A 21819-nucleotide genomic window follows, 5' to 3' on the forward strand; every position below is an offset into this window, starting at 1 on the left:
TAAGTGTGTAATACACACCTGAAAAGATCTGATAACGTGGATGCTGGCTGCAACCAGAATCTCAGTTGCCACAATGGTGGAATACATTGAAGCATTGACATTTAACACAAATATTAAAATACCTGGACTCTAGGGTTTTTCGGAGAAAGTTTCCCAATCTCCAATGGGTCAGAAGACCTAGAGTGGTTTCACATTATATGGTGGGTGGGTTAAACCACATAGCCTAGGGCTTGCCGATCAGAAGGTCGGCGGTTCGAATTCCTGCGAAGGGATGAGCTCCCGTTGCTCGGTCCCGGCTCCTGCCAACCTAGCAGTTCGAAAGCACGTCAAAGTGCAAGTAGATAAATAGGTACCGCTACAGCAGGAAGGTAAACGGCGTTTCCGTGCGCTGCTCTGGTTCGCCAGAAGCAGCTTTGTCATGCTGACCACATGACCTGGAAGCTGTACACCGGCTCACTCGGCCAATAACGCGAGATGAGCACCGCAACCCCAGAGTCGGTCACAACTGGACCTAATGGTTATGGGTCCCTTTACCTTTATTCTCTACATGCACTGATGATGGAAATCAGGTTGTCTTGATGGACCCTTTTCCTGAATACGCATGTATGATGCAAAACTTACTTTTGATACTCCAATCCAGGAATCACTCCCCCCCCCCCCCGGTAATTGTTTAAATAAAGTTGTTGGCTTTTTTGTTTGTTTTAAAGAACCACACACAAAAGAAACACAAGGGCAGGGCAGGGCAGGGTGTGGGTGGGTGTGCAGCAGTTCAAAGGTGAACTTTTACAAGAAACTTACACGAAACAGAAACTTGGCAGCTGTAGAGCAATCCTGTTCCAGTTTTTATTAACCCAGCAGGGATTTTTTTTAATATCTAGCCAGCATGATGTATTGGTTTAAAGTTTTGGGCAAGACTTGGGAGACCAGGATTCAAATCCCACCATTCAGCCACTGGGTGGCCTAACCTACCCCACAGGGTTTTCGGGGTGACTTTGGGTCCCTTCCAACTCTACGAAAAGGGCAGAAACGTATCTAGATATGTATCGTGTCAGACAAATTCACTGTTGAGCCTTCCCTGGCCAGGCACAGTCGTCTACCTCTCGCTGCCGGGGCGAATACAGCAGCACAAGGGGAGGTTCGCCGGGGGCTTGCGTGGCCGCTGCTTCTCGGCCGAATCCCGCGCGGCTCTTTTCTGAGGCGCTTGTCGTGTGTTTTGTTTCTCTCCTGACCAACAGCCTCGCCGGGGCAAGGAAGAAGAGAGCTCACGCCCCGCTTCCCACCCCCACCCGGCAGGAGCCGCATCCACCCCCTTCCGTACTCACCGGCTGGGCTCCCTCCATGCGAGCTCGGCAGCGTCAGTTGAGAGCCGGTTCGGATTACCCGAGCCCAAAGGTAGGCCGCGGTCACCATGGCAACGAGGCCTACCTTCCAGGCCCAGGCTAAACTTAAGCGCAGTGGGGGGAGAAGGGCACCCCCCTCCCGCAGCTCATGTAGTCGTGGCAAGGTGGCAACGACCCCGCCCCCACCGCGGGTTAAACCCATTTCGCTTGCATTGCATGCGTTACTCGGAAATAAACCTTGCTGCTTTTCTCCCTAAGCCAAGCACCCACAGGGGTTTATTATTTCATTTATGTCCCACATTTCCCGCACCCCCCAAGATGTTTAAGATGGTGTATCCCGGTAGTTCTCCCAAATCTCCTTTGATCCCCCCTCCAGGACAACCCTGCGAGGTAGATTAGGCTGAGAGGCAATGACTGTAAAAGGTAATGTGACTTGGTAAACGCACACAGGTTTGTGCTTGCTGTGGGAATTGTGCTTATTTGGAAGTTAATTTGCCCAGCATTCAATGGGGCTTACTCCCAGGTAAGCATGCAGGAATGGTAGACACGCAATCATGGCAAGGTAACTGAGGAGTAAATTCAAAGAGTTCACTAGGACTTGTATGTAAAATGCATGCATAAATTTGAAGCTTTCTGCTAAGAAGTAGGTGCCAATTTCAGCTTTTGAAACATACAACCAACCCTTAAGCATGTTTACTCAAATGTTAAGTCCCAAAGAGTTGCTGGGATCAACTACAATGCAAGACAGCACAGAACTGCAGCATATGGGGTCAAAAATAGTCACATCAAAATCCTATACATTTTTGGATGAAAGACACAACTGGAATGGAGTATTCCCACATAAGGTATGTATGTATTAATTATTCTGTCTACCATGCATGCCAAAATGTATATATAGGATTGCAGCCACACAGCTTACAGATACATTTCTAACTCTGCTTTGGAACACAGCGGAACTTAGCTGTGCATAAATACGCACAGGACGCAGGTTCAAAGTCATAGAGATACCTGCTGCTTTCCACTGTGAGCCAGCCGTTGTCCATCCCCATGTCCCTGTCCCTTGTGGTCAGTCAAGATTAGTGTGTGGGGTGGAGAAATTGGAAGCATCAAAACCCAGGTTTTGCCACCCTAGCCAGTTTTTGTGACATTGCTGCTTTTCTGGCATTGAAAAATCAGAACATTCCAATTGTGGGTGACTTTTTCACTGGCATTACAAACCTATGCTCCAGCTTTTCTCAAATTACATACTTCCATCTCCAGGCACTGCTACCCTATGGTTAAGTCTGAAGTCCTAGACAAGAGTAAACCCAATGGAATTAAAGGGTCTAATTAGCCATGTTCATTCATTTCAATGGGCCCACTCTGAGTAGGGCTAATGTTGAACACAATCCATTTCTCTGTCAACTATCCCTACAAGGATCCTGTAAACAGTGTACTCTGTTATCTGTTATTACTGCTGTTGTGAAATCTCACTGTGCTTGTTTTCAACATATAGTAGTACCTCTGGTTGCGGACACGATCCATTCTGGGGTGCCGTTCGCACCCCAAAAAGTCCACAACCAGAGTGGCACTTCTGCGCATGCGGCGAAACCCGGACGTTTGCCGCGTTTGCAAGCTGAAAAGATGCAACCTGAAGCGGATGCAAAATGAGGTATGACTGTATATACTTTTTTTGTACTTTTGTACTTTACGGGCATATGGGTGTGTGTACCCTGATCCCCATTTACTGAAAGATATTAGAGATTTAACTTCACCAGGATTGAAACAATTAAAGAACAATTTTAGTCATCTACCTGGTTCTGAATCTGAACATGAACAAATACATCAGGCCTTGAAGCAACCTTCTTCAGCCTGTTGCCCTCAATATTTTGGGCTAAAAAACCCACCATCCTCAGGCAGCACAGGTTGCTGAACAGTTGCTGATGGGAGTTGTTATCCAAAAGGTCTATAGTGCAGAAGATGGGGGGATTCTGCCTTTCAGACCATTTAGCACGTTCTTCCCAAATAAATACATTGCTCTTGCACTGATGTTCTGTGCTGCTCTTTTGTTACCTTCATCATTGGTTAGTTTTGTGATTTCATTTTATGATTTTAATCTCATTTGTACCTGGCTTAACTCTGGTGTTTTTGTAACCTACTCTCGGACCATTTGATTAAAGTACAAATAAATATATTTAAGAAGCTGATGGAATTTGTAGTAGAAAATAGATCTGACAGGCACCAAGTTGGGGGAGGCTAGCAAAAATGGCATTACCGGTACATATATCACTGCCTCCTTTCAAATCAATCCTCAAAACCACCCTCTTTCAAACCCTGTTCTTAATTCCCAAATGGAAAAGTCTTCCGTATAATCACTACCTCCCTTCCTCTCCCATCACACCATCATTTTGTCACCCCCAGCTATTGAAATTCAGATTATAGCCTCCACATGACATGGCTGTTGTCATTTTCAATGCTTATGGTGCCCTCTCACCTGTGATGTACATGAGGCACTGTATAACAATTTAAAAAGTGAATGCACAATAGTGAAAGCAAAGGCTCTGCCACCTTGGCAGGAGTAAAAAACTGAACCCAAATTAGTGGCACATAGCACAAAGTTGAACCATCTCCAAGCCAGAGGTGGGTTTCATGCAGTCCTACAGCCTGATTTCAAAAGCCCCCTATGCACAATTAGCTCAGGCCTCCAGCAAGAGTGAACTGCTCCTTCCCCAGCATGAAAGAAAAACCATGCCAACTTCTGGCTCTGCCCACAGCTGGCTTCTGTCCCACCCACTGCCAGCACAGAGTTTACCACTGACAGGAATGAAAAAGAAAGGTTCCTCGGCCCTGCTCTAACCCCATATAATATTTTAACATAGGCCCAGAAGGTTACACATTAGCAAGAACCTTCATATGGCAATGTAAACATCAGCAGGGCCTGTCCTGGTAAGACTATGAAGTGGAATGGCCAGATGTCATTATGGTCAAGGTGTAGCCATCAAACCTTGCTTGCAAGGAGAGAGTATTCAAACATTCCTTGAGGTTTGATCGCACAAGGCTAAACAAAACAGGAGATAGGGATGGCACTCAGAAAAGCTGTGACTTAGGAATGTTTAGATTTATATGGTATATATTTCTAACAAGCAGCAAACGTGTGTTGTGCAAAAATAGCCAAAATTATGTCAGAATTTCACCCTTTTGATCCTATACGCCATTGTAATAAAGTTTTGACACGATTTAGCAGTAATAAAAACCTCTTAACCATTTGTCTATTCTGTTCTGAGGAATCAAAGAAGTCACTTTTATTCGGGAGAAGTCATTTCTCCATAAAAGCCCTGTGCTGGGACTGAAGATAGCTGACAATCTTCTCTTCGATTTCCATGCCTTGGGCCACTTCGTCATCAGAAAGTGACAACTGTGTCTCCAAATCCTTGGTGACCACAATCACGGAGGTTCTCCGGGAGTCCAGCACATTAGCAACCACCACGTGGTGGCGGTATTTCTCCAGTGCCTGTTTTGCTTTGTCAATCAGGATGGAAGGGTTTGTTTCTAGCTTGAATGAGATCACAAACGCCTCTGGAGCCCATTCCTTAACCAGAGGGGATAACATCTTTGGCACCATCTTCATTGTGATCTGCAACAAGGGAAGGAGGATTAGACAAATTCGCAGAGATGGCCATGGCTGGAGGCAGTAATGATTCTGCATGCCAGTTGCTGTAAACCACAGGAGGGGAGTGTTCCTGTGATCAATTCCTACTTGACACTTTTCTAAACATCCAGTTGCCTACTGTGATATAGGATGCTGGACTAAATGTCCCCCTGACTTGATCCAGCAGTGCTCTTCTTATGTTCTTAAGAAAGAAGTTCAGCATAATGCACACACTACCCAGGACCGGTATGGGGAGCAGACCGCGATGTCAGTTTCACTCAGCAGTATGTTGCTGGTGAAACAGCCATGGCTCCTGAGTCCTGCTAGCAGAGATCACTGGAGGGAGTCAAGAGTTCCTTCCTGCAGATGCGGAGGAGCAGTAAAAGAAGCCCCAATGCACCGCCCACTAACCCATGAGAGATGGGGAGGAGCGGCAGGGCTGTCTCAGCTGGGAAGGGGAACCTTCCCGATCCCCAGCGGAGCTGCACAAACAAGCTGTGTTATCCCTGTCCTCAGTTCCCACGGTGAGAGCTGGGGCAGTTTCACCAGATGGCCTTGCAAGCAGAAGCCAACGCAGCTTGTTTTTTCAACATTGTGATATATAGCCAAAATGCAATGTTTGGCTGGTGATACACCATGAAGTTGAAAAGCAGGTACAGTGGTGCCTCGACTTACGAATTTAATCCATTCCGAAGGCACCTTCGTAGGACGAAAAATTCGTAAATTAAAAAGTGCCATTGGAAACGCGATTTCCCATAGGAATACACTGGAAACGGAAATTTCTAAAATCTAAAAATTTGTAAGTCAAAAAACCCCTATCTAAAACCGCCTCAGTTTCTGTTCGGATGTCGAGAAATTCGTAAGCGTGCCGCCATTTGCCCCACTCGTAAGTCAAAAAATTTCGCTGTCGAGTCATTCCACTGTATCGCCTAGCCCTAACGCACACATGCTCTTGATGCAGTGATAGCCTGAGCTTGAGAACGGGACAAGTTGGCACAGAGAGAACCCAACAAATTAAAAATCAGGGAACCATTTCTATCTACTCATTGTTTGACAAGAGGTTATAATTGTGTCCCAACCCTCTCCCTTATTTCCACATCTCAGGCATCAAGTATCTTGTACATCTACAGCTATCACTGGAGCTGCAACTCTTGTTGTTTACACATGGACTTTGCAGAGTTTCCAAACACCCATCCCCAAACCTCCCTATAAACTAAGCTCCTTGCCTTTAGCTTCTCTTGCACTAAGAGTAACGAACTTGATTATGATCTAAGCAAGGCAGGTTTGCCTTGTATTGGACTAGCAAACTTTTACTACTCTATAACGGCACTGGTGGTTCTGGCCACAAAGTCTGTTTTCTTCCTGCCTGCTATTCTGTGACAACAAACATACCAGTAGATGTTCCTTGGGTTTGGTATTTATTTGCGTTTCCTCATTTGTCCCAGTGTGATCATTCCATGAACACGTGTACAGTACAAACAGACACACAAGCAGATCTGGTAATAGGGCCTAGACTGGCCTGTCCACCCCAGATTCCAAGGAAGAGACCCATCCCAGGGCAACGGAGGAAAAGCTGGTGAGTGCTCCTAGAGGGGGGATGTCAAAAGATGGAGCAAAGTAACAATCTGGTACTACAATCCAGGATTCTGGTGCTTGGCTACAGGCCTCTGTAGTGGATAAATATATTGATGTATATGTTGATAGGTAGCTTACATGTGAAGAAATATGGTTAGGAAAATCTGTGAGTGTTTGTGCAGGGGAAAACTAAGCTTAGGACCAGTTTGACATAAATTCAACACTGAATTCTTGCTGAATCAGGCACCCATCTCTGATAATGCAGGCATGCTTCCCCTCTGAAAACATTATTTTATTTCTATGCATGTGGAAAGCAAAGGCAAAGAAATGCCTCTATATAAGCCTGTCTAATTTACAGGCCTTTAGCCACTACTTTTGTGGGTTCCTCAGCAGCCCCTGTTGCTCTTGACAACATAAAAGTAATCTTAAACATCACAACTGGAGTGCTTAATTGAAGAAAAGCCACTACACCTCTTAATGGACCACAAGTCTCCAGGAACAAAATTCCAGTACCTGCTGACCTCACCTGTAGGGGTCCATCAGCAGACTGGATCTTATGCTCAGGCATCTCTGAAGCTGGGATGTAGAAATCAGACACAGCTGCTGCCAAGTAAAACATGGCACTAGAACCTAGTTGAAGATTAAGCAAGTGAGAAAAATTGGTACCATAAGTGGTGCTAGTTGAAAGACCACCGCAACAATTTCCACATGAATGTGCAAAATTTTAGGGAGGTTTTAAGTTATTTTGAATTTATTTAGTTTCCAGAGTGTTAATGTTAATAGAAAATTTTTAAAAAGTAAAAAGTTTTACAATTCAGTCCTGAGCACACTTACTTGAGTGTAAGCCCCTCTGAATCAGCAGTCCTACTACAGAGCTTCAATACACAAACCTGGATCAATATTACCCAGTGGAAAGCACCACCCAACAAACATGCTCCAGATCCTGACTCGCAGAAAACGACCGTAGTAGCATTGCTGGCAGGAACTCCCACGCTCGCACTTGGAACCCAGGAGAAAACTGCTGCCACTCCGTGCCGACAATACTGAGATAGACGAGCATGCGCGGGCGCTGCGCCCTCCTTTCCTCCCACCACCTCCGCTTACCGAGCGGTGCGAGGGCCCGGGCAGCAGCGCGCAGGAGCGCCAAGTACTCCACTAGGCCGGTAAATTCGAGGACCAAGAGGGCGCCTTCCTCCTTGGCGCGTTGGTAAGCCAGCAGCGCGGGCACGAGGTTTTGCAGCGCGCTGCCGCTGCAGTCGACCACGACGCGCTGCCCGCCTGCGCCACAATCGTGCACGCGCAGAACGTCCAGGAGCGTGGGCCCGCTGAGCTGCATGGCGCGTGCCCAGGGAAAAGCCGATCTTGTGCGGTAGAGGAAGCAGACACCGTAGCCGGCGCGCACCAGCCTCTCGGCCGAGGCCGCCCCGCGCCGCCCGCTGCTGAAGTTCTCTAGGAAGCGGACGGATCGCGTCTCCAGCGGGACCTGCGTCCCGCCCGACGTCACCAGCGCCACGTGACGACCCCGCGCCCGCTGCGTCTCCGCCCACGCCCGCACGCGCCGCTCCGCCTCGACCTCCGCGGGAGACACCGGAGGCACCTGCTCGGCCATGGCAGCGTCGGCAGCAGGAGCGGCTCTGGCCACTCGAGCGTTGCAGCTGCTTCTGTTTACGCTACTTCCGCTTCCGGGAGAGGTGCGTTTACGTACCGGCAGTTCATTCTGTGTGTCGCTCTAGCCGCCCCTTCTCTATGGGCGCCCCCTTGAGGCTTCAGGATTGGTTGGGCGTGCCGGAAGCAGAAGCAGCGTGTCGGAAGTCCGACGCGGCGCCTTAGCGACGGCTCCCCTAGCAACCGAGGCGTCGGAGCGATGCAGACGCAGCATCTGGTGCCGCTCGCGTTGCCTCGCGGGCAGAAGCTCTTCTGCGAACTGTGCCGCGGGCCGGCCACGTTGCGCTGCGGATCCTGCTCTGTCACCTACTACTGGTGAGCAGGGCCGCGCCTCCTCCTTCCCTGCCCCCACCCACGCCCGTAGGCACGGCATGCAGGCAGGCATTCGTAGGGTGAAGCTGGGGAGATACTATGGAGCGGCGTCCTCAGAGGCGGTCGTCTCCTGTGGGCTTATTTATTTATTTATTTATTTATTTTGCATTTACATGCCACCTTTTTCTCAAGGTGGCATACACGGTTCTGCGCACCCTCGTTTTTATTCCCCCACGACAATCCTGTATGAGGTAGGTTCTAGGCTGAGGGGTCGCCCAGGTGAGCTTGAAGGCGACCAATCGGCGATGCGAACCCTGGTCTCTCCCGCGTCCCAGCCCGACAGGAATAAGGAAGGACCAGGTCTGGTGATGTGTGGCTTTTTAAAGGTCTGTCCAGTAACCCCTTTACTCAGTTTTGAATGACGGGGATGGATCCATAAGCAGAGCAAGCTTTTTTTCTATATTTTATTTGTTTTATTTTTAAAAAAAGATTTATGTACTGCTTATGGAAAGAAAGAAAGAAACCTCCAAGTGGTTTACAAAGAATATAAAATATTTGTTGATAATAAGGAAACTGTAAGCATGATAAAAACCCAAATACAGTATGAAAAAAACTGTCAGTTTTAAAAGTATGTATATATTTGCACACTGTTATTATTTCTGTTCCTCAAGATAAAGATAGATATATATAGATATATATAGTTGCTATAGAGAGACAGTGTGGTGTAGTGGTTAGAGTGCCAGTGATCTCAGACTCAGAGAGACCAGTGTTCAAATCCCCACCCCTCCACAGGCTTGTTGTGGGGATTAAATGAGGGTAGAGAGAACCATGTACACCACCTTGAACTCCTGGTTGGAAAAAAGTTGTAGTATAAATGTATAAATGTAAGAAATAAATACAAAAACAGTATATTAAATAAAAAGCAAGCAAAAATCCTCTCTCACTGATCGGGATGCTTTAAACTAGTCAACTAGTCACTATTTTTTGTTCTTTTTATCTCTGATTGTCGTTCCCGCCCCCCCCCGCCCCCGTTATTTCATTTATTTATTTATATCCCACTTTTTCTCCAAGGAACTGAAGCTACCTTGAGTGTTACGTAAAGAGATGCAGGATATACACCAGAACAATAAAGAAATTGTTTGTTTTTTCAAATAGGGCAACATCCAACACTTTAGTGTACCAGGTAGTAAGACTGGCCCTGCCTAATTTTTCCAAAATTGTGTGACTGTCATTCTAGCCACTATAGCAGATGCGCTTTTTGTTACTCTTGACAAATATAGATAAAAGTGGTAGCTGAGAAGTTGGGATAATGTAGCAGTTTAGGATCTTAGCAATTTCTCTGAATACTGTTGCCTAAAATTCTTGCACTCTAGTACATCCCTACCATAGGCGGAAGTTTATCCAATTTCTGTACATCCCCTCCAACTCCTTGGGGATGCAGATTATTTTTTTATAAGAGAGTTAGAGATAATTTTAAGAGAATATTTTATGTACACTACTTACAGGTTTTTGCAATTAAACAGACTATCAGTTCCATTAATTAAAAAGAAATAAAATGAATAAACAGTTGTTTTTTTATACTAGTAAACTGCTTAAAGCAGTAAGGTAGCAGAAGGCCACTTTTACCACATGTGGTGGACGTGTGACAAAGTTAAAAGCTTCTGGGAACAAATCTATAATGAACTAAAAAAACTATTTAAATACACATTCCCAAAAAGGCCCGAGGCCTTTATGCTAGGGCTGTTGGGAAATGAAATTCGGAAAATAGATCAAAGACTGTTCATGTACGCCACAGTGGCAGCGAGAGTCTTATTAGCCCAGAGGTGGAAGACGACAGAAATACCTACAATTGCGGATTGGCGAGTGAAAATGCTGGAATATTTGGAATTGGCGAACCTGACCTGCAGAATCCGGGCGGGACCAGGAGGATACGAAATTCAGCGAAGAATGGAATAAATTTCGGGAATATGCTAAAGAGAACTACAAAAGTTTAAAGACTCTGGTGGGCATAAGTTAGAACCTACAAAGTTGATGTATCTAAGTTATGTTTTCGGCTAAAATCTTAAGGTATCTAGGTTGTGATGTGTTTTTCTAAAATGCGCGAAATAAAAGGAACTATACCTTCTACCAAAGGGGGGAGGGAAGTTCGAATCTGAAAGAAATTGACAAACGTACAATGTTGGAGCTACCAAGTTGTTGTAAAAAGTTTAATGAAAAATTGATAAATGTACAATGTTGGAGCTACCAAGTTGTTGTAAAAAGCTTAATGAAAAATTAATAAAAACTTATTATAAAAAAGTAAACTGCTTAAAGCCTATTTTGGCAGGAAGCACTATATAAATTACCTAATATTAATTATAATTGATGGGTGCATCACAATTTGCACTGCTAATAGCCATGTCTCTCATCTTTTCTCAGCGACGTAGAACACCAGAGTGCCGATTGGGTCAGCATCCATGAGAAAATATGTCAACTTCTCATCCCTTTGCGTACAACGTTACCTTTTTACAATTCGGAGGAAGAAAGGAAGCATGGGCGAGAGCAGAAGTTAAGAAGAGAGGTGAGGGAGTGGTCCAGGTCTGGGAGGTTCATGGATAGACAGCAGGGTCACATTCAGTTCATATGGGGAGAGGCGATCCTTGAGGTGTTGGGGTCCTGAGATGTGTCAGGTTTTATAGGTCAAAATAGGCCCTGAAGCAAACTGGTGACTACAACAGCGCAGGTACCAAAACTTCTCATCAGAAATAACAACAATAAAAGCTGTGTGTGTGTGTGTACGTGTACCTGAGAGCTTAACAATCCATGCTTTTCCACAGAAATTCCTGGCCGAGTTGACCCAGGCGGTCGCTCAGAATTTTCTTCTTGAAGGCAAACACGAAGATGCCATTCCAGCTGCGTTGCATTCGCTGAAGTTCAACATCAGCGTACACAGTTCAAATGCTGTGGAGCTGGTGCCAGCGTACCTCATTTTAGCTGAGGCAGGTCTGGGTGAGTTTGGCTGGAGCTGTGCTGAAGTAGTCCTGTGTCGATTTCTAGATAGGGACAATGGTCTCTTTTTAAAAAAAACATTGCAATCGTGTCTTGCGCAGGGAATACGTTGTGGGGATGGTGTGTATACGCGGAAACGTGTATACTCAAACTGCCCCCTTGGAACCACCCTCACGTGAGCATCCTTACTTTTCTGTTGCCTGCGCTGAGAGCAATGCGGAGAGCTGATATATACAGTATGATCACAACTTGCACATGTTTAAGTTGTGCGGCATCACTCGTGTGCAGTTGAAGGCCTCCTGGTTGAAATTGCACAAATTAAATGCAGACAAGGTGGAGATCTTAAAAGCTCTTTTTTGCATCAGCAAAAGCTCTTTTTTCCTGGTGCAGGAAGAGCTTTTGAGCTCTCTGCCTTGCTTACCAGGCAAGTCCTGCCCAGTTCACAGGCTCTGGGGTGCTCTCTCAAGATGTCTCAGGGTTTTCCGAGATCTTGATCAGGATACTGTTTGCACTACAGACACAGGCCACCACAGATTGCTGACTCTTTCTTGGCTTCTCTCTTTCCTGCCAGGCCTTGGGCACCTTGCCCAAGCAGAGGAGTACCTCTCACAAGCCCAGTGGATTATCCTCAAGAATTCCCACTGCAGCAACGCCATTCAGTCTGACTTTCATCGCAACCTGGGCCTCCTTCACGCTGCCAAAGGGAACTTTGAGGACTCTTTGTACCACCTGGCTAATGACGTAAGCCCCTGCTAAAGTGCAAAGTGGACCCATGTTGCCCCCCAAATCGCTACACAGAGGTGCCTCTTGTTTCTTGACCTGCCACAGCTTGAAATGTCTTCTCTGGTTTCTCACTTTAGTAGGGAAGATGCTGGAAAAAACCCCAACCAGTGACTTGGATAGTAGAAATTGTGACCTGATCCTCAAGGGGGTCTCCAGGCCGTAGCAAAGGTCTGCAAGACTTGTAGAATAATGCTCAAGGCTGTTACCCACATTTTGGCGTAACCTGACCTTGGTTGAGATTTTCTTTGGTTGTTTCAGGCCTTCAGTGAACAAACATGGATGTGCAAAGAGTCCTGCTACATCCAGTCAAAGAGCCATCTAATCCCACATCCTCTCTCCCAAAATGACGGGCAGGTACTTCTGGGAGAGGCCAGAAGCCCGCTGTGGCTGTTTCCCACATCAGCAGCAACTGATTTTGAGAGGTAGACTACCTCTCATTGCTGATACCCATGGCTAGACCATCAATTTGTATAATCCCCTTTTAAAGCCGTCTAAGCTAGCAGCAGTGGTCACATCATGTTCCATCAGTTCATTCTTTAAAGAAAAGGTTCCATTCTCTCCTACTCTTACTGATAGACCCCAAATTTTAACGTCATGTGAGGTGGAGAGTCACTTTTCCCTCTCTGCTTTCTCCACACAAAGCGTCACTCCTTAAACATTTGCCATTTCCCCCAAATGTCATTCCCCACCCTCTATTCCCAAGGTATATACAGCTGTCTTGTACCAAGTCATACTACTGTTTAGTAGCTTTGCATATGAACTACTACAATTGTCAGTGGTTTTCTGAGATTTCTGACAGAGCAAGGTATCTTTTCCAGTCCAGCTAGAAGAATCTCTTAGGTCAGTTAGACAAGGTGACTCAGGGCCAGTGTCAGACTAGGACCTGGGAGACCACGGTTCAAATCCCCTCTCGACCATGAAGCTCACTGGAGTGACCCTGAGCCAATCACTGCCTCTTAGCCTAACCTACCTCACAGGGTTGTTGTGGGAACTGGAAGGGGAGGACTTTATATGGCTTATAACTTTATATGAGAGATGTACATGTAGTCAATAAATTAAGGAACTTTGCATGCTCCTGCTCCAACAGAACTTGAACCCAATAAACTAGTGGTTGTATTCAGTGTTGATGCTACTCAGAGTAGTCCCATTGAAGTGAGTAAACATTCCTAACTTAGGCTTGTGAATTTCACTGGGTCTATTCTTAGTTGAACTCAGTTGGATACAGCGCTATATATAACTTTTCTCCGTTCCGTATTTCAGATTCACTTCTGTTGTGGTGGTAATGCTGACCAATGTAGATAATTATCTCTTGCAATGCAGGAATCTTTTGCCCAACATGGGACTTGAACTCAAGACCCTGTGTTTAAGAGTCTTGTGCTCTATCGACTGAGCTATCTATGGTGGTTGGTTTTTTTTAAAAAAATAGTTGATTTTATCCATTGTATGTTTTTAATAATCATATTGTAGAGCCCTTAGAAACAGGTGATTTCAGCAGTATACCAATAGCTGAAATAAATAAATATATTTATCCCATTTCAGATTTACTTTTCCTCTTGTGCCTTCGGAACGAACCACGTGGCTGCCTCAGGCGGGTACTTCCACATGGCCAATGTCTTCTTCCGTCAGAACAGAATGGACATTGCCGATTCGCTGTACACCGAGGTCAGTCGGCTTGAGGCGGCTGGGTTGGAGGTAGAGGTGATGCTGAACGCAACAGCCTCATCTCAGGTTCCATCTCCCCTCTGTGTCATGTCCCCATAGAAAAGTGTTATTTTTATCAAGTGTGCCTTGGACACACACACAGCCAGCTGTGCATTGTTGGTAGCGGAAGTGGGGTAATATAGCAGCTATATTCTGGATCAATCCCAAGAAATGTTCAAAGGTGGCCCCAACATACAGTGGATGGGATCACTGCACCCTTTTCTTCCTTGCTTAATGAGCCCTCTTCTCATCAGGTGACCAATATTTGGCACCACCATTTCAGCCACTTCATCGGTCTCCAGTACCACACGCTTATGACTCCGGCAGAACTTGATATGCTTGCGGAAGAAGAGGAAACTACAGAAGAAGTCCTTGGTAACTTCTGCTCTTTCAAATGGCTCCCCCTTCTCCCCATTCAAAGAAAATGGGGTGGGTTAAAATTCAGGCTGCTCCCCTCCTCCTGCCAGAGAGTTAGGTGGGGGCAGGGCAGAGAGATGCCTCTTCTGAGCCTCCTGACTATGGCACACGGCTACATCTTCTGGAAAAGAAACAATATTCCTCCCTGTTCCTTTTCTGAGCTATTATAACATCCTCAAGTGGGTGCAGATTCAGCCAACCACATGAGGCACCTCTTTTTACCACATATCTGTATTTTGTTTTCTGTAAAGTCAGGGGTGAGGAGCCTTCATCCCATGGGCCTTTTTAGGCTCCCCAGGCTCACATGGACATTTTGGCCATATCACACTCACCTGCCCTGCACCTGGTGTCATATATGATACCATTGTATACGATATCAGGCACAGAGGGCAGGTGAAGACTTAGTTCAGCCAAAACACTGTTTGTAGGCACCGTCAATCAGCAATCGGTAACGCCCTGCAAAACCTTTCTCAAAGCACTGTACAAAACAGAGCTTTTCAAAAGTCACCTAATGTCGTAATGATGGACAAGTAAGCAGTCTTGATAGGTGCGTGGAAACTTTGCCTACAAGGGGTGGATGAGATATCGGCCCGATCCATTGTGCTAAAAAGAAAAAGGTCCCCTTCAGTTTGGTAAGGCTCTTGCCTAAACAGGTCAGCCAGGCTGTCCAGGCCCAGAGACAGACCGTGCTCCCTTAACTGCAGTAGAGCCACCTCCATGGAGTTCCCTTTCTCCCTTACAGATGTAAAGCAGAGAGCCGAAGCGAAACAGATGCTGAACGCCATCTTAGAGATCCGAGAACAGTCTCCACGACCTCCGCTGGCTCACATAGTCAAGATCCTCCACACTCTGGCCATGCTTCATTACTTGATCCTGGATGTGCCAAAGGCAAGTTGAGAATGGTGTCTGTTTGGGTTGAAATATATCACAAATCCAAGACCAGTGTCATCACCTGGCATCCCTAAGCAATTGCGTCCTGGCAGGACCTGCTAGCAATGTTTGCTCTGGTCTTTGTGTAGTTTTTTTCGCTTGCTCTGGTCCAGTATTCTGAACAGAGTGCAGCATGGGAAATTAAAATGGGGGCTAGACCCAGCTGCTTGAGTTGTTGCTGCCAGCCAATAGGGCCCCCTGAGCAGTTTGTGCTTGGCCCCTTAAAACCTAGAGCTTATACCATGTCAGATTATTTGCCCACCTAGTACAGCATGGTCTGCTCTTTTTTCCCCTAGTTTTGGATCAAATATTTCTTCTGAGACTTTTTCTCTTGACAAATTAAAGAGGCAGATGTGGGGGGGGGGTGCGCGCGCAGCGCTTAATATGTTCAGAGGAGGCTACAGAGTGAAATCGCTTGTTGGACATCACTGGGAAAGGAATTGAAAATATAACTGCCAGAATTGTAGTGACCTTTGTACAAATAGATGGGGAGACCACACTTAGGTTGTTTCTCAGTGGCACACCTCAAACAAGACATTGTAGACCTGGAAGAGGGACCTAAAAGAGGAAATGAAATGATCCAAGGGCTGGCAGAGTTGCTCCTCTGTGAGGAAAGCGCTTTTCATTGTGAAAAAAAGAAGAGAGTATAAAATGATGCATTTGTGTGGTTGCGGAGAGGTTTTCTCCCTGTCCCATAACACTAGAACTTGAGCCATCTAATGAAGTTGAATGTTGGAAGATTCAAGACAGAGCAAATAAATCAGTTCTTCACACAAGCTTAAAACTATGGAAAATGATCCTGTAAGAACTAGCAATGGCCAACAACTTGGATGGCTTTAAAAGGGAGCTAGACAAATCCATGGAGGATAAGGCTAGTGTTGGCTAATGGCCACAGTGTATCAACGGCTATGTTCTTCCTCCAGTGGTGGAAGCAGTATGCCTCTGAGTGTCAGTTGTAGGTAGTCATGAGTAGGAGGGGGCCGATGCCCTCCCTTCCTACTTGTGGGCTTCTCATAGGCATTTTGATAACTGCTGTGGGAAATGGGATGCTGAATGGGATGCTGAACAAGGCCTTTTGCCTGCTTCCTTTTCTTTAATGAAAATATTTTGCTAAACTACTCATTGCCACTTGAAACAGCAGCAGAGTTCACTCCCCTCTTCTTCCCCCAAGTGGCCCAATGGGAATGATGTTACATTATGACACAATGTGGTTCCCAGGGGCATTGCTGGAGAAAGTGACAGGAGTGCTTTGTGATGCAACATTTTGTTGCATGCCTAGCTTACCTATTTAAAGAATCAATTGATGATCAGCCCCATTCCATCCAACAGCAGATTGTGTGAGGAAAGGAATATTATGTTAACTGGAGCCAGGGCAGGGCTAATGGGAATCAAGCATTTAAAATTAAGTATCATTTTTTAAAATTGCTAAGGAATAATAGTGCATGTTCTTTCCTTCCTTCCTTCTCTTCATCTTGCTTGTCACTCTCAGGCTCATGAACTTGTGATGAAACTTCTGCAAATTATGAAGAAGCTGCCCAAGTATGACCCAGGCGAATCACTTCACCATTTGGTTAAATTGTTGAAATCCAAACCAATCTTTGCAAAATAGACCCACCACCGCCACCCTCAGGCCTGGCTTCCCAGATGAACATTAGATGCCAGTTGCTAATCATCCTTTCCTGCTTCTACTTCCAATTTTAATTAAATTGGCACTTCTTAGATATATCTGTAGATTATAGATTCTTCAACCTGGAGAGGAGCAGATGAACCTCCAATCCATTTCTTTCCGATTGCCAGAGGCCACTTATCTTCCAGTCTGAGCCCCCCACCAGCTGAGTGACAAAATCCAGATGATGATAAATATGCCTTGGGCAGGGAGCAGGCAGGATCCAGACATCCTTTGCAGAGCCAGTTGCTTCAGATTCCTCGGCCAAATGGAAGATAAAAACTCTCTCACACCCTCCAAAGGGGAGGTGCTGAAGCTGAAAGCAAAGCATGGCCTTTAACTGTATCTAGGGGGCTCTCTGCCCTCAATGCTGTCCCAAATCACGCAGCTGCACAAAATTTAAAGCTGTAAAAATTAACCACCACCTTGGTTTTTTAAAAAATATCTCTGCATATGAACGTACAGTTGCACCCATGTCTACATGGGGCATGGTTTGGCCGGAGCAAGGCAAACCCCAGAGCCCAAGCTCAGGCAATATGCTAAGCTATGATTGCTCTGGGTAGCCCAGGAGCAACAAGATGTAGGGAGGAATGAGACCTGCGGGCACTTGCTGCGGGAGGGAATGATGATCCAGATTTGTTATAGCAGCTCGCTGAGAATTCCCTCAGGGAAGAAAGTAGAGGGCCAACGGAGGGGTGGCCTCCAACTCTCAACGTGAGCAGGCAGGAGATTTTTTTGGAGGACCCCCAAGCCTAGGCTGACCCTTCCTCCTCAAGGCACAGGATTTCCTGCAAGGGCTGAAATGAAACCACGTGACACAGTCCAGGGTTCTCAAACGCTCATTTCATTTATTCTGTCCATACAGGGTTCTCCTTTCCGTGTGTGTGTGTGTTTTTTTTTTCCTTCTCTTTACCCTCCCACCCCTTAACCATTGGCACTTTTGAAAGGAGTTCAGTCTGACATCACACCATACACGGCAAATGCAAAAAGTTAACATTTCATTTTCTTTGCAATTCCTAAAAACATATTGTCAAGTGTGGTCGTGTCTTCAATTTAAAAACAGAAAAATAAATTTTAAAAATACTTATTTTTAAATAGCTGTGTGTCCATTTTCTCTCTTTTATTTTTTGCAAACCTGCCAAGAGCTTCCACCCCAAAAACACACTTGCTTCAGGGTCCTTTAAGGGCTTGGGGTAGTTGACTATATGGAGGAAGGTCTAAAATGTCAGTGCATTCAGATGCCACTACAGTGCATATTAATTTTATCTATACAAACAAAAAAACCCAGTCATCTTAGTCAAATACAACTCTTCCTAGAGGAACTACGATCTGTTTTATCATATATTTACAGTAAAGTTGCTTGTCCATCTGAAACCACACTATAACTTAGTGCTCTATTAACATGGTGGAACAAAATAAAATACACATATATATATATAATATAAATATTTTCCAGTCTATACACAGTAAGCAGGAAATGTGTGCAGCCATTTTTCACTGAGTCTGTCGTTTCAGTGAGTCCAGGGTGCTAAGGGAGAGGAAAGGAGCTTGCCAGAGGCCCTCTGCAGCAGACACAATAGAACTGTGTCTTTATGGAGCCTTTTTGTGAAAGGAGATCAATATGTGAGGTTTGAGGTGTTCTTTTGGATTCCTTCTCTGCCCCCATTTCCAAGGCATTTGTCACACCGCATGTCATTAAATGTCTGGAATTTGCTGGCAGAAGGAACAGCCGTGGCCACCGGCTGGCTTAGAGGGCTCTAAAAGGAATTTAGACAAAAGAGGAGGTCCTTTCCAGCACTAGGCTTCTGTTTCCATGGCTACTGGTTAGTGGAACCTCCATCTTCAGGAATAGTCTACCTTTGAACAGCAGAGGTGGGCAAAAAGCAAAAAGGTGCTTGTCAACTTCACGCCCTCCCCTTGTGACCTCAGTAGAAGCAGCTCACTTGTCACCATTTGAATACAGGGTATTTAATGATCAGATAGATCTTTGGGCCTGATCCAGCTGGACTCTCCTCATAGGGTGGGGAAGCAGTAAGGAGGGAGGGCGTTAGGACTGAACAGGGAAACCTTGGGTTATGTCTGCTTTGTTTCCTCCCATCCCAACGTGGTTGTCCACTATGTGGAGCAAGCCAGGACAGGTGAAAAGACCCTCACCATGACATAATAGCCTCAAGGGTCTAGCCCTCCCCCCATCTACAGTTTTAAAGAGGGAACAAATGGCTGCATGATAGCTTTAGGGCAACAGTGGGGAAACTTCCAGGCTGAGGGCCACATTCCCTCATATGCAACTTTCTGGGGGCTACATACTGGATGCAACCAGAGGCCAAAGTGGGCAGTGCAACAAATGTTCCTCTCCTTTCAGACATGCAAAATCAGAGGTGGATACACACACATATATGTATACGTATATGGGTGCCTCTCCAGCCAAGCAAGCAAGAGACACTATCACACCGCAGGGTCAGAAAGGGGCATGGCCCTGCAAGAGTCAGCTCCCGGGCTTGAACCTTTTAGGGCCTCTGCTCCGCCAAGCCAAAAAGAGATTAAAAATGCTTGCTTTTTCCAAAACTGACTCACTGCTCTCAGCTTCCCCTCTGGCTGCAGCCACCTCTCTCCTGCTGAGGAAGGGTAACTGACAGAGAGGCAAATTAGATTTGGGTGCTGAAGGGTGGGGGTCCTCCTCAATCACTGACCTTTTAAGAAAATATCAAAACTCCTTTTTGTAACACAGCCTCATGGGAAGGATAAAGGAAGCAACCCCATTCATTTCGGGGACCCAGCAGGAAATTCTTCTGTCATCATGGATTAGTTCTACAGTCTCCCCACACCCCTTCAATTTGTTTTTTTTTTAAAGTGTCGCATTAAAATAAAACTCGGAACATTTGTCTTTGGGTTAAAATGGGCTGCTTCTGTTATTGCAAACTTGGAAGGGCTGTGTGTGTGTGTGTGTGTGTGTGTGTGTGTGTGTGTGTTCCTGCTGTTCTTTTTTTTTCCTTCTAGAAATAAAAGTGAGGGTCTGGCCACTGCTGCCCCACGGAAGAGGCTCAGCCTGAACGATAGCCGCGGCTTCCGAACCTTGTCAGCATTGAAATCCTGGACGTGAAAAACCAGCTAACCGTTCCTAGGGCTGGGCGTCAGTTCGTCACCTGGAAACCAGGTGGCAGCCCCGGAAAGGAGGCCTCGGCGCCTGCTTCGCCATGAGCCTGGCTTCTGTTTACAAGCGTCAAGAACAGGCAGCAAAGGAAGTGAAGCGAAGGGAGGAGCCGGTCGGGTCTTCGGGGCTTAGACTTGGGAGTCTGCACCCAAGCTGTGAAATTCGTCCGGCGTCTTGTTGTCGCTCTGCCCACCGCCCCCTTGGCGGAAGCCAGAGGCAATCTCGTCAAAGGTGCGGCCCTTCGTCTCGGGCACCTTGAAGTAGGTGAAGATGAAGAAGATGATCAGCAGCACCATGAAGATGATGAAGACGTAGGGGCCGCAGACTTCCTGCAGGGAAAGAGAAAGGGGCGGGTTTCATATTACCGGGTCTGCCTCATCAGGGATCTGCTGCCAGTCAGTGTAGACAATAATGAGCTAGATGGACCGATGGTCTGATTCTGTGTAAAGGCAGCTTCCTATGTTCCTGTTGTGTTTTGCAACCATACACCTCGGCCCCTGCAATTTCACTCCCTCCCCATTTTATTTCATAATATTTTTTATTTCACAAAATGGATACAGTACTGTACTTGATTGTAAAAAACCTCAAAGTGGTTAACAAAAATAAAAATAAAAAAGAATTAGTAAGAACAATTAAAACCAGCAATTGGAAGAGTTAATTGTCAAATGTTTCCCTTTCATACTTTTCTCATCATTTAAGAGTCCTGAGCATCCTGCTGCTTTGCCTGAAAAGCCTGCAAATTAAGTGTACTTTAAACAGACATGGTTTCCCCAAAGGATTCTGGGAGCTGTAGTTTATTAAGGGTGCTGAGTTTGAAGACCCCTATTTCTCTCAGAGAGCTACAATTCCACAGGGTGGTTTAACCATCCATCCCTCGTCACAGGGAATTCTGGGAATAGCAGCTCCAGTTCACTCACAGCTACAACCAAGGTGACAAACTACAGCTCCCAGAATTCTTTGGGGGAAGCCATGAGTATTGTAGTGCTTTGAATGTGTGGTGTGGACATTGCCCTAGTTACGTTGCAGTGCAATACGAATGTAAGCCGACCATTAGGAGGTGGATTGTAAAAACAAAACAAAAACACCCACCCCTTGACTCAAGGGACTGAAGCCAGAATCTATGGGGAAGGCCGCCTTGCCCAAAGGGAAAGCGGCCCAGCAAATCAACTTGCCTCAATGTACTGAAAGCTCATCCCCACAATGAAGTTTGACGTCCAGTTCGAGAGGCCAGCCACAGCGAAGGCTGCTGGCCGTGGGCCTTGGCTGAAGAGCTCCGCCACGATGAACCATGGAATGGGGCCTGGGCCGATCTCGAAAAACGCCACGAAGCCAAAGATGGCAATGATGCTAAGGTAGGACATCCAGGCCATTTGCTCCTAGCATCAAAAAACAAGACAAGGTCAGAGGCAAATACATGCATGGGCGTCTGTCCTCATTGCCCACAACAACATTTGACCCTCTATCCCATGAGACGAGTGACCCTGAGAGCGGCCAACCTAAAGTTATACAGGGAGCATCACAGGGAAACCGAGCCCCAAATCAAATATTTCTGTATACTGCACCACACGTAAGCTCATCCTCATTGAGCTGTTTCGTGCTGCCCTAATTTTTTTTTTAAAGGATGTATTTTATTTTTTACTTCTAAATAACCTTAGAGCGTTCT

At 46.0% G+C, this 21819-nt stretch overlaps 4 protein-coding genes across 5 annotated transcripts in view; 1 reads left to right on the top strand and 3 right to left on the bottom strand.

Moving 5' to 3' along the window:
* CCDC30 (coiled-coil domain containing 30) overlaps positions 1–4274 on the bottom strand; it is a 42273-nt gene extending 37999 nt beyond the window's left edge. The window contains exon 1 of the mRNA XM_035116941.2: positions 1323–4274. Within this exon, the coding sequence (XP_034972832.2) occupies positions 1323–1340 (18 nt within the window). The 5' untranslated portion in view covers positions 1341–4274. The remainder of the gene's footprint in view (positions 1–1322) is intronic.
* A 144-nt stretch (positions 4275–4418) lies between these two features.
* On the bottom strand, positions 4419–8220 carry PPCS (phosphopantothenoylcysteine synthetase). 2 transcript variants are annotated; one of them, XM_035116943.2, is made up of 3 exons: positions 7648–8220; positions 7070–7173; positions 4419–4953 (listed from the first exon to the last, which is right to left on the bottom strand). In XM_035116943.2, exons 1-3 carry the CDS (start codon positions 8150–8152, stop codon positions 4636–4638), a joined length of 927 nt encoding a protein of 308 aa, XP_034972834.2. In that variant the 5' UTR covers positions 8153–8220; the 3' UTR covers positions 4419–4635. The 2 variants fall into 2 exon arrangements, with proteins under 2 accessions (XP_034972834.2, XP_034972836.1); XM_035116945.1 differs by lacking the exon at positions 7648–8220 and having other exon boundaries at positions 7057–7164.
* Positions 8221–8397: 177 nt separating this feature from the next.
* ZMYND12 (zinc finger MYND-type containing 12) lies at positions 8398–17906 on the top strand. The gene is made up of 8 exons (XM_035116947.2): positions 8398–8523; positions 10939–11080; positions 11337–11508; positions 12080–12249; positions 13831–13953; positions 14247–14367; positions 15152–15297; positions 16829–17906. The coding sequence occupies exons 1-8, from the start codon at positions 8408–8410 to the stop codon at positions 16946–16948; spliced, it is 1110 nt and encodes a 369-aa protein (XP_034972838.1). The 5' UTR covers positions 8398–8407; the 3' UTR covers positions 16949–17906.
* A 1866-nt stretch (positions 17907–19772) lies between these two features.
* Positions 19773–21819, bottom strand: part of SLC2A1 (solute carrier family 2 member 1) — a 39217-nt gene continuing 37170 nt past the window's right edge. The window contains exons 9-10 of the mRNA XM_035116946.2: positions 21329–21532; positions 19773–20485 (exon numbers count right to left, since the gene is read on the bottom strand). Coding sequence (XP_034972837.1) covers positions 20285–20485; positions 21329–21532 — 405 coding nt within the window. The 3' untranslated portion in view covers positions 19773–20284. The remainder of the gene's footprint in view (positions 20486–21328; positions 21533–21819) is intronic.

Source organism: Zootoca vivipara, chromosome 6, assembly GCF_963506605.1.
Source record: "Zootoca vivipara chromosome 6, rZooViv1.1, whole genome shotgun sequence".
NCBI classification, from domain to species: domain Eukaryota; kingdom Metazoa; phylum Chordata; class Lepidosauria; order Squamata; family Lacertidae; genus Zootoca; species Zootoca vivipara.